General features: G+C 34.8%; 3 protein-coding genes across 3 annotated transcripts; all 3 read right to left on the bottom strand.

The window, feature by feature from the left end:
• Positions 1-203: 203 nt before the first annotated feature.
• Positions 204-5,598, bottom strand: LOC149730524 (ras-related protein Rab-14). The gene is made up of 8 exons (XM_089884430.1): positions 5,452-5,598; positions 4,708-4,764; positions 4,122-4,175; positions 3,243-3,357; positions 2,803-2,932; positions 2,291-2,409; positions 1,913-1,981; positions 204-1,162 (listed from the first exon to the last, which is right to left on the bottom strand). The coding sequence occupies exons 2-8, from the start codon at positions 4,757-4,759 to the stop codon at positions 1,057-1,059; spliced, it is 645 nt and encodes a 214-aa protein (XP_089740556.1). The 5' UTR covers positions 4,760-4,764; positions 5,452-5,598; the 3' UTR covers positions 204-1,056.
• An 869-nt stretch (positions 5,599-6,467) lies between these two features.
• On the bottom strand, positions 6,468-11,314 carry LOC149730525 (uncharacterized). Its single transcript, XM_089884421.1, has 9 exons — positions 11,001-11,314; positions 10,393-10,556; positions 10,015-10,153; positions 8,979-9,029; positions 8,514-8,694; positions 8,075-8,189; positions 7,313-7,569; positions 6,811-6,989; positions 6,468-6,563 (listed from the first exon to the last, which is right to left on the bottom strand). Coding segments are annotated over exons 1-9 (1,143 nt in total). The 5' UTR covers positions 11,056-11,314; the 3' UTR covers positions 6,468-6,561.
• Positions 11,315-11,578: 264 nt separating this feature from the next.
• Positions 11,579-15,192, bottom strand: LOC149730526 (endonuclease G, mitochondrial-like). The gene is made up of 6 exons (XM_089884426.1): positions 15,026-15,192; positions 14,710-14,839; positions 14,358-14,454; positions 13,711-13,875; positions 13,294-13,375; positions 11,579-12,762 (listed from the first exon to the last, which is right to left on the bottom strand). The coding sequence occupies exons 1-6, from the start codon at positions 15,185-15,187 to the stop codon at positions 12,595-12,597; spliced, it is 804 nt and encodes a 267-aa protein (XP_089740552.1). The 5' UTR covers positions 15,188-15,192; the 3' UTR covers positions 11,579-12,594.

The raw sequence follows: 15,192 nt of genomic DNA on the forward strand, positions 1-15,192 counted from the left end.
CACTCACAAGAATATAAATGACCAAACCAGCCAAAAGTCAGGTCTGCTTATCCACACACTGCAATAGCTTCAGCAACCCAACTGTGGACATAGGAGTGGCAACCATGGATAAGTTCCTCAAGTTCCCACCCACGAGAATATAAATGATCAAACAAATCAAAAGTCGTGTTTGCTTATCCACACACTGCAATAGCTTCAGCACATATGAGTGAATACACCATTTATTGTGGTCGTCATTAAGTTAATACAGGTTACATATTAAAGTACAACAATTTGCACGCCAGAGAAATAACATATCAACATACATAAATATAACATTTTACCAGCAAAAGTAATTAAAAGGGTAATAATGCTTATTGTGATGTCACAAGTTATAAGATGGCAAAATATTTTCTTGCAGCAATTTCTACAGTTAAAGTGAACTCAACATACAAAACAGTTTAAACATTGTTTCTCAACCCCTGGGTTGCAACCCAAAAGTGTTATATAAAGCAATTTTGACAGTTATTGTAAAATCTGTAAACTGTTTAATTATAAGCTTACAAAAAGTTGGGTGAAATGTAGTTTCGGAAATTGGGGAAAAGCTTCGTCATTAATTTATGTTTAATATTTTGGTTGCAGCAAAGGGTTGAGAAACACTGTGTTTAGAAATAGTTTTAAATAAGATCTTTAATCTACAATTGCTTCAGCACTCGCTTGACTAATACGGAGCTTTTTATTTCTTGAAAAAAATCATTGGAATTGTACTTGAAATACAGGAGCAATTTGTTCAAAATTTTTACACTTTCAAAACATTTAGAAACAAAATTACTTAAAACTCTGCAGAAAATATAATTTTTGGAACCTTAAATTTATAACTTTAATTTTTCTTCAAAATGTTAAGAATTTTGGAAAAATTTTTAAAATTGATTTCCATATGTTAACCTTCAGGTAAAGTTGGAATAAAAGCATGAAGCTAACAACTACAATATACAATCATGCGTAATGGATAATCATTATGTAGATCGGCGCATGATTGGCTGGGATTACCTATGTTTATATTGGGGGCGTAACTTGTCAGCACGAACAGCCTTCTTTAGGTTGCTGGTCGTTCTGAAGTGTTTGGCCGGGTCTGTTGGCTGGTTTGTGTTGCACGCCCGACTCTGCTGCATTCAGGTCCAAACTGTGGATTGGTATATTATTAGTTGTTGTAGGGTAAAATGCAATCCTCATTTGTGGAAGCGACAAGCTTCAGCATCTTGTAAGGTGGGTGTGGCAGCACCCTGGCTGTTGGGGTAAGGGGCCAACTTTAGCCCAAATTTCAGCCAGAGATGAGAAAGTTACACACTAGGAATATCCACATAATCTCTCACAAAGTTACACACAGGGTAACTGGTAAGCAGGCACAATGTGTATAAAACAGAACACCGTGTTATAATAGTGACTGTCGATAAACCACATACATTCATACAATATAATTCTATAAACCCAATGAACTGTAAAACATATTGTATACGTTGGCAACTAATAATAGGCAACCCATACACAACTGTAAGGATCATGAAGCTTTATTGTCCTTGTGATAAAGTGGGCGAATATTCCTATCATTGATCTCAATGATTGGGATGTCTGTATAATCAATGTATTTTATTTATCAATCCTATCTTTTCAAGGAGTAAATGTAACTTATTTATCTTCAATTATAAGTTACCACGTATGTAACTTTGTGGGTGATTTTTTTCCTGTATGGCTCACAATTTGGACAACCCATTAGTGACCACTGGGCTGGAGCAATTGCCGTTAAGTGTCTTGCACAAATACACAGACGCCTATCCGTATCGGGCATTGAACCCGGTATCCCTTGGTGCCAACCACAGTACATGGTACCATTACCATCACATATAGTTAATCTTATAATCCCCACAACCCCTACCTTCCATCTTGAATATTTTGGTAAATTTTCTTTGCAGTTTCAAGGAAGACGTCCTCAACGTTGTCCCCGCTGATGAAAACAGGTGTTTTAATAATCTCATTTTTATGTGATATATCAAGTGTTATAATAATGTGATCTGCTACTATTAATCTGATCAGTTGTTGTTTAGTTAAAATTAACCAAATAAAACTATTTTAAATGAGTCCAATCATAAGCATCAAACCTAGGGTAGGCAGGCGAACGCAAGAATTTTCTACATTGTATTTATCAGTAAACTTTAATGGGGCATATTCTGCTTCACAATCAAAATACTCCAACAACTAAATACATATTACATATGCAATAATACAACACCCACACTCCACACATAACACCCACGTTTTAGCGCTTGCTTCGAGGAACAGGAGTCCGTTTTCGTCGGCGAATTGTTTTGCTTCTTCATAAGTTACGTCGCGTTGTCCGTCCAAGTCACCTTTGTTGCCGATTAAAAATATAACCTGGGGGGAGGAAGGGGGGTTTGAATGAACATTTATCCTCGCAAGGCGGGGCAACGACATTCGTTATAACGCGGACGTTCTGTGTCATACACCTCATGCCCACTTACAAGTTACCACGTATGTTACGTTGTGGGTGATTATTACATTATCATATACCTGTAAAGTAAAAGTAAACAATAAGAAAATCATGCCTATTACTTTCAAAAGTACTAAGACAACTACGCGGCGTGTAACTGTATTTTAACAATGCCTCCCCAGGTTTTGGAAAATTTAAAAATCATGCAGCCAAACACTTCATTATAAACCATATACGTCAGTTATGTCCAGATTTTACTAAAAATCCAAACAATGTGACATGTATGTAACATACACGTGCTACAAGTATGAACTTACGGTATTAGGATTGGTTAGATTCCTGGCATCAGTAAGCCAACTACTAAGGTGGTTGTATGTACTTCTCCTTGTGATGTCATAAACCATCAATGCTCCTGCAGCACCCCGGTAATAACTCCTTGTCACAGCTCTGTAAGGTTAAGGTTTATGAAGGTACTTGCATATGAAGGTATTCTGCATATGAAGACAAAATGGCAATTTAATAATGTCAAAACAGATTTTGTTTAAAATTTAATACATGTCCTATGATTGGTGTTAAAGAAATATGTTAAATTCGTCACTTGTGGGGTTCAATCAGCCATAATAAAAAGGATCCAAGGCCCTTGGGCTTAAAATATTCTAAAGACAAAGAAAGAAATAAAAGTACAAACATTACAAGCATATATGATTCACATCATAAAAATGTTTATGACATCATTGTTGTTATTATGACATCACACCTGAATCTTTCTTGACCAGCGGTGTCCCATATTTGTAGTTTAATCTTTTGTCCCGAAACTTCTATGATTCGCGTTCCAAACTCAACTCCAATTGTGTGGGGACAATCAGCCATGACTGTGATGTAATAATGATGTAATAATAGCAGTTGTGAGACAATAAATGCAACAAAACTCTTCTGCATAAATTTGAAGCACAAAAACAAGTTGGGTGATTTTGCTGTGTCAGCAAAAAGTGAAAACAAATATAGTCAGCATATTTAACACCCTGAGGCTGAACTTTAAATGTTGTTGTTGTTTTATATTTTTTTATCAAACCATCAACAAACCCCTTTAATCTTAAGTCACATGGCTTATTATGAATACAAAGCAACACAAAGAGGATTAACAATGAACAAAGGGTTTTTTAAAGTATGGGTGAGGTCCTACAGTGTGACACGCTATAAGACGTGGGACTTTTGGCCAATTACCCCAACACCCAGGGTGCTGCCATACAGGAACAAGTAGGCCTGGTTGCTTAAAATGTGAAAACAACGACAGGAGCTTGACAGCAAACAAGGAGTTGCATTAACAAGCATAAAACCAACCAAGATTCGTTTAATTAAGCCACTTAAATAAAACCAGCTACAGTGAAAATATTATTAAATAGAAATGTGTTCGCGGTCTGCATAGTGATACACCTATGTTGTAATGGCCAAGTCTTGGTTACCTTGGTTAATTTTAATAAGTGTTTATGTATGTGAAGCTGTAGGGTGTGTAAAGTTTTTGCTACGAAGTTTAAATGCAGCTTTAGGTACAACCATAGTTAGAATACAAATAATCTATATAGAGTTTTAATAGAAACATATGGATAATACACAAACGTTATTTCTTGGGACTTACATTTCTTTTCAGTGAACTGGTGGAGCAGACATGACTTCCCAACTCCCATGTCCCCTGTTTAAATTAAACCTTTGTTAATATTCTATATGGGTGAGGTTGTATAAAGAGACACACCCTGGGTTTAGACCAGGGTTGGCCCATTCCCCAACATTGTATTCTATATGGGTCGAGTTCTAATTTTACAGTGAGGCACGCCCTGTAACCTGAGATTTATGCCACAGTTGGCCCAATACCCCAAAAAACGCTAATGTAAATATAGTTATGTAAATAAACCCTAATTAATTATTAACCACACCACTATTAAAAACCTGAAAGCTAATTCTACGATAAATTATACATACATATTTCATTTATCATCTTATATTTTAAAATGAACTATCATTAAACGTAAATAAATCCTGTAATCACAACCGGCTTTGTCCAAAAATGAAATAGAACTTGGGCATTAAACTTAAAAAAAGTTGGAAAACACTGTTTTTGCAATGTGTTGCGAAACACTGGTTATTGGTAGTAAGCTTAAAAGGCTTGTGAAACACTGTGTTTGCAATATGTTTATTGTTGGGAAACACTGGTAGCTTCAACTCACCAATAATAATGTACTTGAAAATGTACGAGTAATTGTAGGGTCCCGCAGCCATTTTATCTGTGGATGGTAAAAGTATAAATTAATAGTTTGTTTCTACTTTTCAATATAACAAAGGTTCCATGTTATACAGATTTTATATTCCATCAATGACACAACGAACTAGTGCGGACATTCTTCTAAATTACAAGTTGGGTTAAGGGAAAACATAATTTATTAGATTTATGTATTTTTTTTAAACTGAAATGTAAGTACATGCCAAGATAATAACACTTAAAGGTTTAAGTGTGATGAAGACAACCTGTGGAACATCGACACTTCTGCACACAAATAAAATACCTCAACAGCTTGTTTACAAATAAGATAAGTTTGGGAGTCTCAGTTTATAAAAACAAGGGTGGCATAATGGAATGTGCAAGCAAGTACATACATAGCGGTAGTGAAGTATCCCCCCCCCCCTCCTATGGTGTATGGCTGCTAACGTAACCGTTAACGTAACTACCAACCTAACGTAACCGTTAACGTAACTACCAACCCATATCCATTTCAACCGGCTTAATTTGTACCAAGGAATTTTCACCAGTGTTAATTTCGGGACATTCACAATTCACATATGATAATTGTTCCAACAGCAGCATACAATCTTCTTTAACATTAAAGATTACGCAATATGTTCCAGGTATAGAATAGTGGTTAGGGGTTTGGTGGTTATGTTGGTTGGGGAGGATTCTAGACCAAGATATTCACCTGTACCAAGTGTCAGTAACAAGGAAAATATTCAAACAAATCAGTGGTTGTGTCCAAATATCCCTCTTGCTTTAACCAGCAGTAACACCAATATACGAAGATTTATTGATGAATATTCTTACAAAATCTATATAATGTGATAATAATTAAGAATATTAAACTGCACGTCAATTATCGTATACGTATTACCGTTTAATCTATCTTAAAATATTAAAATTTCACGAAAATAAAAATGGCTAAACAACAACGAAATAGATACGAAACGCAACAATAATCACTTTGATTGCATACTTTTACAAAACGGGCTTATGTAGTTATCTAAAAACATAATCTAAACATATTTAATTTAACTTTAAACATTATTAAAAACTTTAATTACGTCTTTGTAAATCTTAAAGAATTAATCAACCTAAAGCAGATACAAGCAAAACCAATCTAACCGTGGATAGAAATCAGATATTACGAAAATATTTTAACCCCGCTCACAAAGTAGAAATTACCTTACTACTACTTTTTAAACCAATACTAACAAAGTTAAATGTTTAACACAAATAAAAAGGCAAACAATATTAGACTTTATACAATTTTCTTGGTTACACTTTAAAGTTGAAAAATGCAACATTATTTCAGTTGCTACCACACAACAAACATGGTATATTCCTTGATGTTAAACATAAAAGTCTGGCAATTATTTGTTTAAAACCAACATTCCGGCGACCAACGTCTTGATCAAGATTACATTTTTCAGGTTGAATATTTGCATTTAAATATACTAGACTACTAGAGCATCAGAGACAAGTCATAACCTACACATGATCCCAGCACCCAACCCAGCCTTCTTTATGAATTCAGTGCTGTCTACACTGTCCCACTGCTCTAATACACTATGTTGCCCCAATTAAATTCTTTTTCGATATGAAACCATAAACTATATATATGCAGTTCCCAAACTACATTTTAATAAACAAGCTCGACTCTTTACTCCACATAAAATTTGTTTCAAATGCAATAAACACTTGTACATATATGAATTTATTTGCAAACAATGAATTATTGTGATGTGACAGGAGAAGCTTATTATTAAACAATGATGATTGTGATGTCAGGAGATTCTGGAAATAAAAAAAAATAAATTTAACTAAAGACTGTCGTTGCCCCGCCATGAATGTAATGTAACTTACTTTATCCTCGCGTGGCCGGAAAACGACAGTCGTTATCACACGGGTTTAACACCTCGTGCCAGCTTACGAGTTACCATGTATGTTACTTTGTGGGTGATGCCAAGATACATAAGTTACATACGTTTATTCAACAATGGCACATTTCCATACATAATAGATCGGCAATGCAAATACTTACAGTAACAAGCAGGCAGGGTAAACTGCTCCACCAAACCAGTTGTTAAACTAAACATCTTCTCAGCATAAAGTGAGATGTCAATCAATACGGGAAAGATTGTGTATGGGGTTGTAAGGGATGACATGTTACATACATCGGTCAGTGCATTGATCACTACCTGCTGGTATGAGGAGTATTGCCTGCACGGGAATAATATTGGAAAAGTAAAACTTTAGTTCACTATAAAGTTTCTTAAGACAATAATAGTATACAGAGGTGGCATGTCTGTGGCCTATAACGGAAAATTATTATTTAATATTTTGTCACAGCTTGTTTGCCCAAATTGTCACTCATATAAAACAATCAACCATAAAGTTATATAACCGGTAACTAGTAAGCGAGCACGAGGTGCATGAAACAGAACACCAGTGTTATAACGACGGTTGTTGCCCCGCCATGCGAGAATAAAAAGGCTACATTTAGTTAGAACACATTGGTAGCATCCCATATTAAGTATAAGGACCTGCAAAATTGCCGTCCATTTCTTGCTGACATCATCCTCCTGTTTATTCGAACCATCTTCCTTCCTTTGATTCGAAGGTTGGTGAAGTTACAAATATTAGGGAGGTCAACTAATTGTTGTTGTGCCGCAAGTGTGTGTGCTATAAGAGAGCTCATTGTGTTGTCATTATCATCAATCCCTGCGGTGTTACGAACGCAATGGGAGTCGTAACTTGGTTGAATGGCAGTTGTCATGTTCACAAAACTTTGAACGATTCGCTGGAAATAGTTTTGGAATTCATTTTCAACCTTTACCCACATTAGAACAATACAACCCCCAACAGTTACATTTAGCACGATATAAATTGTCATTAAATATTTTGGATTTTATTACTAATGTTGGAGTAAGGTAAATCAATGGAAATAGTGGTTTCAGTAAATCAGATGAAAATGCAATAAATTAAGGTGAAATTTTATAGGGAAAGCAGATTTTTTTAACTGGATTTGGTTTAGTTTTAAAAAAATATGGACAAAATGAAGCTATACTTGTGTGCAGCATTTCCCCAACAGTTACATCAGGATATAAATTGTTATTAAATGCTTAGGAGAAAGTTTCCTAATATTTAAAATTTATAGTAATAATATATTCATAGCAGCTTTATACAAAAATAATTGTTTCAATGGGCTTTTCTATTTCAATGTGTAAAGAAAAAGACACATGATATACCGATAAAATATTTAGGGCAATATTACTGTTTCAACAAATAAACAACACAAATGGTACCTGTTGAAAAGATGTCATATATGGAGAGAAATAAGATGACGCCGTTGTTTTATTCCCAATGCTACATTTACGATCAACACCTTCAACACAACGCTCGTATGAATTCACTTGACGTCTGTGGGAAAGTTTTAAACTTATGTAAATAATGGATGAATTTTACCTTGTTTCGGCCTTGTGTCAAGGTAAAGGGTTAATATACAACATTGTAAAAAGATGAGAAATATCGGAAAACCACAGTTGTTATAACATTATTTATAATTAATACAGAAGTACAAAATGAGGGTAAATTAGTTACATATGTGATAACTGTAAGCGAACACAAGGTGTATGAAACAGAACAGGCGTGTTATAACGACTGTCGTTGCCCCGCCATGCGATAATGAACAAGCTACATTTATTCAAAGACACACAACCCATACAATCACAATTAACAAATTACCTGCAAACACTGTTGTCTTGATAAGGATAATCATTGAAAAATAAGGAGAAGCATAATTTGTTGAGATAGAACCACTGTGAGAATGTGCAGCCAGGTAGATAAGCAATATCAGTGCTTGGGAGATCAAAACGGTTGAAGTTGGAAAGACAAACATTGGGGAAGCTACATTCACTTGGTTGGTCTGTGAGTTGGAGTGGGTTATTATGTGGTTTATAAGTATATTACTCCAACACCCAGGGTGCTACCATCTAGATCCCACTAAGGCAGTTTTAGACACTCAAAAATATAGATTTCATTCTATAAGGGTGATTGCTTCAGTGAGGCACACCTGAGACCTGGGATGTAGGTCTATTACCCCAACACCCAGGGTGCTACCATCTAGATCCCACTGAGGCAGTTTATGGACACTCAATAATAGAGATTGTATAAACATCATGGTGCTACCATCTATGTATGCCAACTCACTTCTTTTCTGGTTCTGAAGTCGAACAGCAGCTGCTGAATGTTGGAACACAGCTGTGATGAAACAATGGGCTTAGTTAGGTAACAATGGGCTTAGTTAGGTAATAACAACACTGTTTGCTGGTCAGTTTAAATATAAACAAAGCAGCCTATATATATATGACAAGAATACTTTCGTTTCTAAACATCACATTTAAAGTTTAGAGTCAGATGATGTTTGGCGCTATAAAACAATGGTTAACGGTGTTGCTGGCCAAGAGGTTACAGACAACTGCTGGTGACCAACACACAAGGATAAACAAGTTACATTCATTTAACAATATTTAGTGTATGTATCTTATATATATGGTTACTGGTGTTGGTATGTTATGTAAATTATCACATAATGTATATGCACCACCAGTATGAAAACAAAACTGCAGACATTTGACCTTTTCCATACCAAGCTTAAAAATATCATGAGCAATTTATAATTAATTTGAATTAATCATTCCAATTATCGTGGATTCTAAAAAGATTTTGACATTTCATACAAAGTGCATTGTGATGTCATAAACGCTAATCCTCCAACCACAGACGAGTATTGGTAGACAGGATGTGATGTCACAGACATGATGCAGTTGCTATAGTTACTCATCAATCAGTCTTATGACATCACAGCTGTCAATACGGATTATGATGCAATAATTGAACCTGAAATTCAAAATCCTAAACAGAGATTTTAAATCCCTGGCTGTGTCAGTGGTTAGCTTACCACTAACACAGAGGTAATGGGTTCAAGGCTCGTTACTGCTACTATTGTGGGTGTATGTGTCCTTGAGCAAGGCACTTAATGGTCATTTCTCCAACCCTGTGGTCACTAACGGTTTGTCTATATTGTGGCTTTACTTAAAAACTTAGTTATTCTTGAATATAAAGGCAATTATTTTATTTTATAAAGTCAAGCAAGATTTAGCATGCACATTCTATTGTAACCATAGATATATAAACCAATCCAGTGCTTGGGTAAAAACTTAGTAATCTTTAGTTTGAAACTTACCAAAATACAGAATGTTGAACCCAGGAACAGCAAAGTTCGATTGAAACCTGACAATAATGTTTCCACGAGATGACACAATATTGAGGGGGTCGGTTGGTGCGTTCAGTGTCATGTGGTCTGTGGTGTCGCCATCATAGAACTGGGAGGGTTGGGTAGATTAAGTGAGGGGTTAATTTCTATATGGGTGGGCATATGGTGAACAGTGATTGTAAACAGTTTAGAAAAACAAGGGTTTAGAGCTTACATAGTTTACGGTTTGTATTCTTTATGATTCAGGTCCTGCAGGGGGGCAGACTATGGGACCTGGGATTTAGACATAGTTGACCAATTACCCAAAAGTTGAGTGTTTTTAAACTAACTATACTTAAACATCAATACCTCCAAAGTAAATTGTTGTTGGGTAACAAGGGACAGTATTGAGATTTGAACCTCCAACCCCTGGGGTGCCGATATGTTCCAATAACAAGGTATATTGTTGGGGTTGGGGGGGAATTGTAGGGGGGTTGGGTTGAGCGTCGCAACCCCTGTGAATCCACATTGGCCTGGAAAGTAAATATAAAATATTCAACGAGGGAATTTTAGCATGCATAAAAATAATCACCCACAAAGCTACATAAGAGGTGTATGAAACAGAACATTGGGTTACAACGACTGTCTTTTCCTCGCCACGCAAGGATAAATAAGTTCATTTATCAATTCATATTAGGTTTCAGCAAAACACATAAAATTGCAAGTCTTTGTTAATTAATATATTCTTACAAATAAGTGACATAAAAGCACCATTGAACAAACAGAAGATTCAAGATAAAAATTATTTATTTATTTATTTAGAAATAAAATAGTAAAACACATTAAAACATTTGATAGTCATAACCAAATGCTTAATTTTAGTTATAAATATATATATATACTAGTTCTAATTAACAAACTTGTTATAAAACAGAAAATAACAATAATGTATTAACATTATTATTTAAATAACTGACCTTGACTATAATTGAAGAGAAGCTTCAATAAACATAGAAATAACAACAACTTCATCCTGGTTGCATGAAATGATATTCTGCCGACGCATGATTTGATTTATAAGCGCAAGTATTTGTTGTGATTGATAACAAACGTGACGAGATATTCAAAAATTGCCGCAACATCCTGTTTGTTGGGTTGTGTTTGGTTCATAAACTGCTTGTTAGATGTTAATAGATGTTAATCCAGACATAAAACCAATCACTCACAAAGTCACATACAAAACAAAGGGAACCAGTATAACTGCTTCCTATATGTAAATCTATGTAAAATTAAAATTGTCGGCCAGACAAAAAAACAATCACTCACAAATCACGTACAAAACTTGTAAATGGGTATGAGGTGTTACCTACTATATGTAAATATGTGTTGATGTAATGCGTTTATATTCAAATTCATATCGTCTTATAAATAAAATCAAAATGTTGGCCAGACATGAAAATAATTATTCACAAAATCACAAGATATCAACAACAAAAACACTGTAAAAATAAAGAGTTGTTTGAACTGTCACCCACAACGATACATACAAGGTAACTTATTTGACAATATCATTTATTTTAGATGAAATAATTGGCAATAAACTGCAACACACCTAACGACTAACACACAGTATTCAATGCAAAAATTTTAATATTTTAATTTTACCTAATTCTCTTGTTAGATTTAAAAATTTAAATTAAAAATGTTTAAGTAAAAATGATGAAATGTGCTGCCACAAATATATTAAATCTACTAGCATGATGCATTTGAAAAAAGGTTTAAAATATACAATAATGCGAATATGAATTTCAGTATTATAACAGTTTACAACAAATAGGAACTTTTAAAAAGCTTAAACAAATGGCACAATGTTGGGATAGATTTAAACGTCTAAATTTAACTTTTGCATATTCTGTTCAAACGTATGGTAGGTTGGGGTAAGGTGGTTTATATTTTCATTCTATTTTATCGTCCCATTTGGTAACTAACAAAAAATATTTACAGAATTATATAACCGTATTCTCCCGACACGTGTTGTTAATTGATAAAAACATGATTATAAAAAACATGGGATATTATGTGCTAACGGTATCCCATCTTACCCCACAGTAATACGTAAATATGAATATCGGTAATTACTCGGCGCCTTTAAAATGCAACAAAACATACAATTTGGCAGTTAAGAATAAAACAAAAATAATAAAAAACTGCAAATATTTAGGAGAATTAGAAATTTAAAAATAACCACTAACCTTTTGTGGATTGAAAATAACCACTAACCTTTTGTGGATTGGTTTGTATCAAATGATGAAAACAACTATAAATGGTGTTTTGACACAAAATAGAATAAATACTCCATACATCCTTATAAATGGGTTGTCTCTTATTTGACATGCCTTCCCGTAAGACCTAACCCGCATAGTAATGGTTCCATGTATTTGGGCAAATTGGGAAATTCTGGTCCAAACCCCAAGCCCCTTGACACACATTGTCCTTAAAGGACCATAAAAATATAAAAAAAATGCAAAATTTTTTAAAAAAAGTTAATTTAAAAAATTGAAGTTGTTTAAATCAATGAATTTCTGCTTTGAGTTGTGGAAATACAAAGAACCCCGCAGCCCTTTCTATGTTTTCTAATGAACATTTGAATTGTTCCAGTGGTATAGAGGGGTCTATGTAATGGTTGGGCATCATATAGCTACGGAGGGTGTAGCGACCTTTCTTCTCAGTGAGGATAACCTGGGGGGGGGGACTTAAGTTAGTTAGAATATTTTTATTTGTATGGGTGATGTCTTACAGTGTAAACAGTGAGGCACGCCATGAGACCTGGGATTCAAGCCAGAGTTGGCTCATTACCCCAACATAGTATATGCACATTCTATTCTATATGGGTGAGGTCCTACAGTGAGGCACACCATGGGACCTGGGATTTAGGCCAGAGTTGGTTCATTACTCCAACATAGTATATGCACATTCTATTCTATATGAGTGAGGTCGTTCAGTGGTCACTTTATTGAACTTTGGATTTATGGCTTATTTTATTACCCCGATAATCATAAAAGTTTTAGTAAATGAATATAAAATAACTTCAAATTTGACCTAAATGATTTATAAATGGCTTAAGCAACGTTTCATATATAAGTTAAATGAACTCGATGTATTAAGAATGGCAGGATTAGATTGTATGTGGGATCCTACAGTGTGGAACATCATGGGTTTAGTTGAGGGTTGGCCCATTAACCAAAACATGTATTAGGATAACATTATCACCTTAAATAGATGGGTAGGCACTGCTACATGGTTGTCCCCAATAACTTGGTAGGTCACAAACATTCGACCATCCGCCTCTTTCCTGTTTACAAAAAATATAATTCAGCAAAGGCTCTGTTGTTGTTAGAGCATTGAAATAACAAGGCTCGGTTTTGTTACCATTGTGGGTGTATGTAGCCTTGGGCAAGAAATTTAACGATAATTACTTCAACCCAGTGGTCACTAATGGGTTGTTCAAATTATCAACCATACAGAAAAACATTCACCCCAAAGATTTTATACATGGTAACTTGTTAGCAGGTACGAGGTGTATGAATCAGAACACCCGTGTTATAACGACTGTCGTTGCCCCACCAAACGAAGACAAATTATCAATTACAATTACTAACATTTCAACAACATGAAACAACTCCTCACCTTGGTAGATACAATGGGCCGGTACAAACGTAAACATTATCGTTATGGTGACATAAACTACGAACGTATTTCTCCAAGTTATTCCATGCGTGTTGGTTCATGTGGGGGTGTTGCGGCACGATGTTGCTTAAGTAGAATGTATCGGCTTTCCATGTGGCTTGCGCACTTGGGGTGGTGAATATGTTAGCTGTGTGTTATATACTTACAGTGTTTGTTAGGTTAGGTTAACTAAATAATCTTAATAAAAAAATTACTCAGCACATAAAAAATATGTTAGCTGTGTGTAATGTGTCCCATTAACAATAGTATCTGAACTTAACCCAAAGAGTTTGTTACGTACCAATTTATTAAAATAGAATTTAACTGTGGTAATACTTGTGTTAATAAATATGTTAGCTGCGCATTATAGATGTGCGGTGTGATAAACAAGTGTGTTTGAAGTTATAACATTTGTACGGAAACCTTACACATACATGTTTGTTTGGTTCCAATTTATTGTAGGAAAACTCAGACAAGTTAACTAAATATTTGGCTGCCAGGAAAATTACAAACAAGATCTACTGTTAAGAGGGTTTAGGTTCAAGGCTCGATGATGCCATCATTGTATGCTTGTATAAACGAGTTTCATGCAACTGTTACATACTCACTTGTGATTGGCTGCCGCAGCCATGTGACCTCGGTCGAATCCACTCTTAGCGAAGTCACGGTTGGTCGAGCGGAACCAACCAGGTATCGAGGAATCCTCTGAATATTTAAACGAAATAATTTAACTTTTTTTACTTATGACATAATTATTTAATAGGCCTATACTTGAAATAAAAACGTGCTACCTTTGATAAAGATGGAGTTACTTTGTTTATATAACTAGCAACAGATTCAAGAATAAATAAAGTTTGTATAGACACAACTAATGGTGACTTGCCACATAAAGTTTTGTTTATTTTATACAACATAAAGAAATTATAAACATATTTGTAGAACAACAATATCCATTGTTACCTGTGAATGCAAGTTGGTCACGCTCGATTGAATCTTTTGTCTTCTTTATGATATCTATGTTTAAATGTTCAAACACCCAGTTAGGATTTCTATTTCGTCGATCGTACGACAAAACGTAATTCGAACGTACCTGTAACATAGAAATAACATTGTAAGATTTTTAAATTTTATGTTTCTTAATTACATACGTAACATAAAAATTAAATTAAATTTATCAATGACCACTAAGTTGTAGCAATTACCATTAAGTGTCTTCTCAAATACACCAATAACATTAACACTCTCACATGATATCAACCTATCTTGAACTTCTGACCTTCAAGTTTGAATTAGTTGGGAAACCGTATCTCATGATCTGGTTCGGTCGATCCACCCCAGCAGCGTTCACTTCATTCCTTCGTTTACGTTCAACCACGACCCCCACCAAACCCCCAACCCCCAAAGTAGCCACAGTACCTAGTAACTTTTTTACAAACATCTTAA

The sequence above is a fragment of the Ciona robusta genome, chromosome 9 (genome assembly GCF_009617815.1).
Source record: "Ciona robusta chromosome 9, ASM961781v2".
In the NCBI taxonomy this organism is placed as follows: Eukaryota; Metazoa; Chordata; class Ascidiacea; order Phlebobranchia; family Cionidae; genus Ciona; species Ciona robusta.

Bases quoted from the DNA above. Each gene is read 5' to 3' on its own strand.
- LOC149730524 (XM_089884430.1), bottom strand. From the start codon at position 4,759: ATGGCTGCGGGACCCTACAATTACTCGTACATTTTCAAGTACATTATT. The intron at 2,933-3,242 runs GTGTGATGTCAT...TTAACCTTACAG, and splicing joins GCTGGTCAAGAAAGATTCAG to AGCTGTGACAAGGAGTTATT. The intron at 2,410-2,802 runs GTAAGTTCATAC...TCCTCCCCCCAG, and splicing joins ATCTAACCAATCCTAATACC to GTTATATTTTTAATCGGCAA.
- LOC149730525 (XM_089884421.1), bottom strand. From the start codon at position 11,055: ATGAAGTTGTTGTTATTTCTATGTTTATTGAAGCTTCTCTTCAATTAT. The intron at 10,557-11,000 runs GTCAGTTATTTA...TTTACTTTCCAG, and splicing joins TCTCTTCAATTATAGTCAAG to GCCAATGTGGATTCACAGGG. The intron at 8,695-8,978 runs GTGAGTTGGCAT...TCCAACTCACAG, and splicing joins ACTTCAGAACCAGAAAAGAA to ACCAACCAAGTGAATGTAGC.
- LOC149730526 (XM_089884426.1), bottom strand. From the start codon at position 15,187: ATGTTTGTAAAAAAGTTACTAGGTACTGTGGCTACTTTGGGGGTTGGG. The intron at 14,455-14,709 runs GTAACAATGGAT...TTAAATATTCAG, and splicing joins TGACCAACTTGCATTCACAG to AGGATTCCTCGATACCTGGT. The intron at 13,376-13,710 runs GTGAGGAGTTGT...TTTTGTAAACAG, and splicing joins GGCCCATTGTATCTACCAAG to GAAAGAGGCGGATGGTCGAA.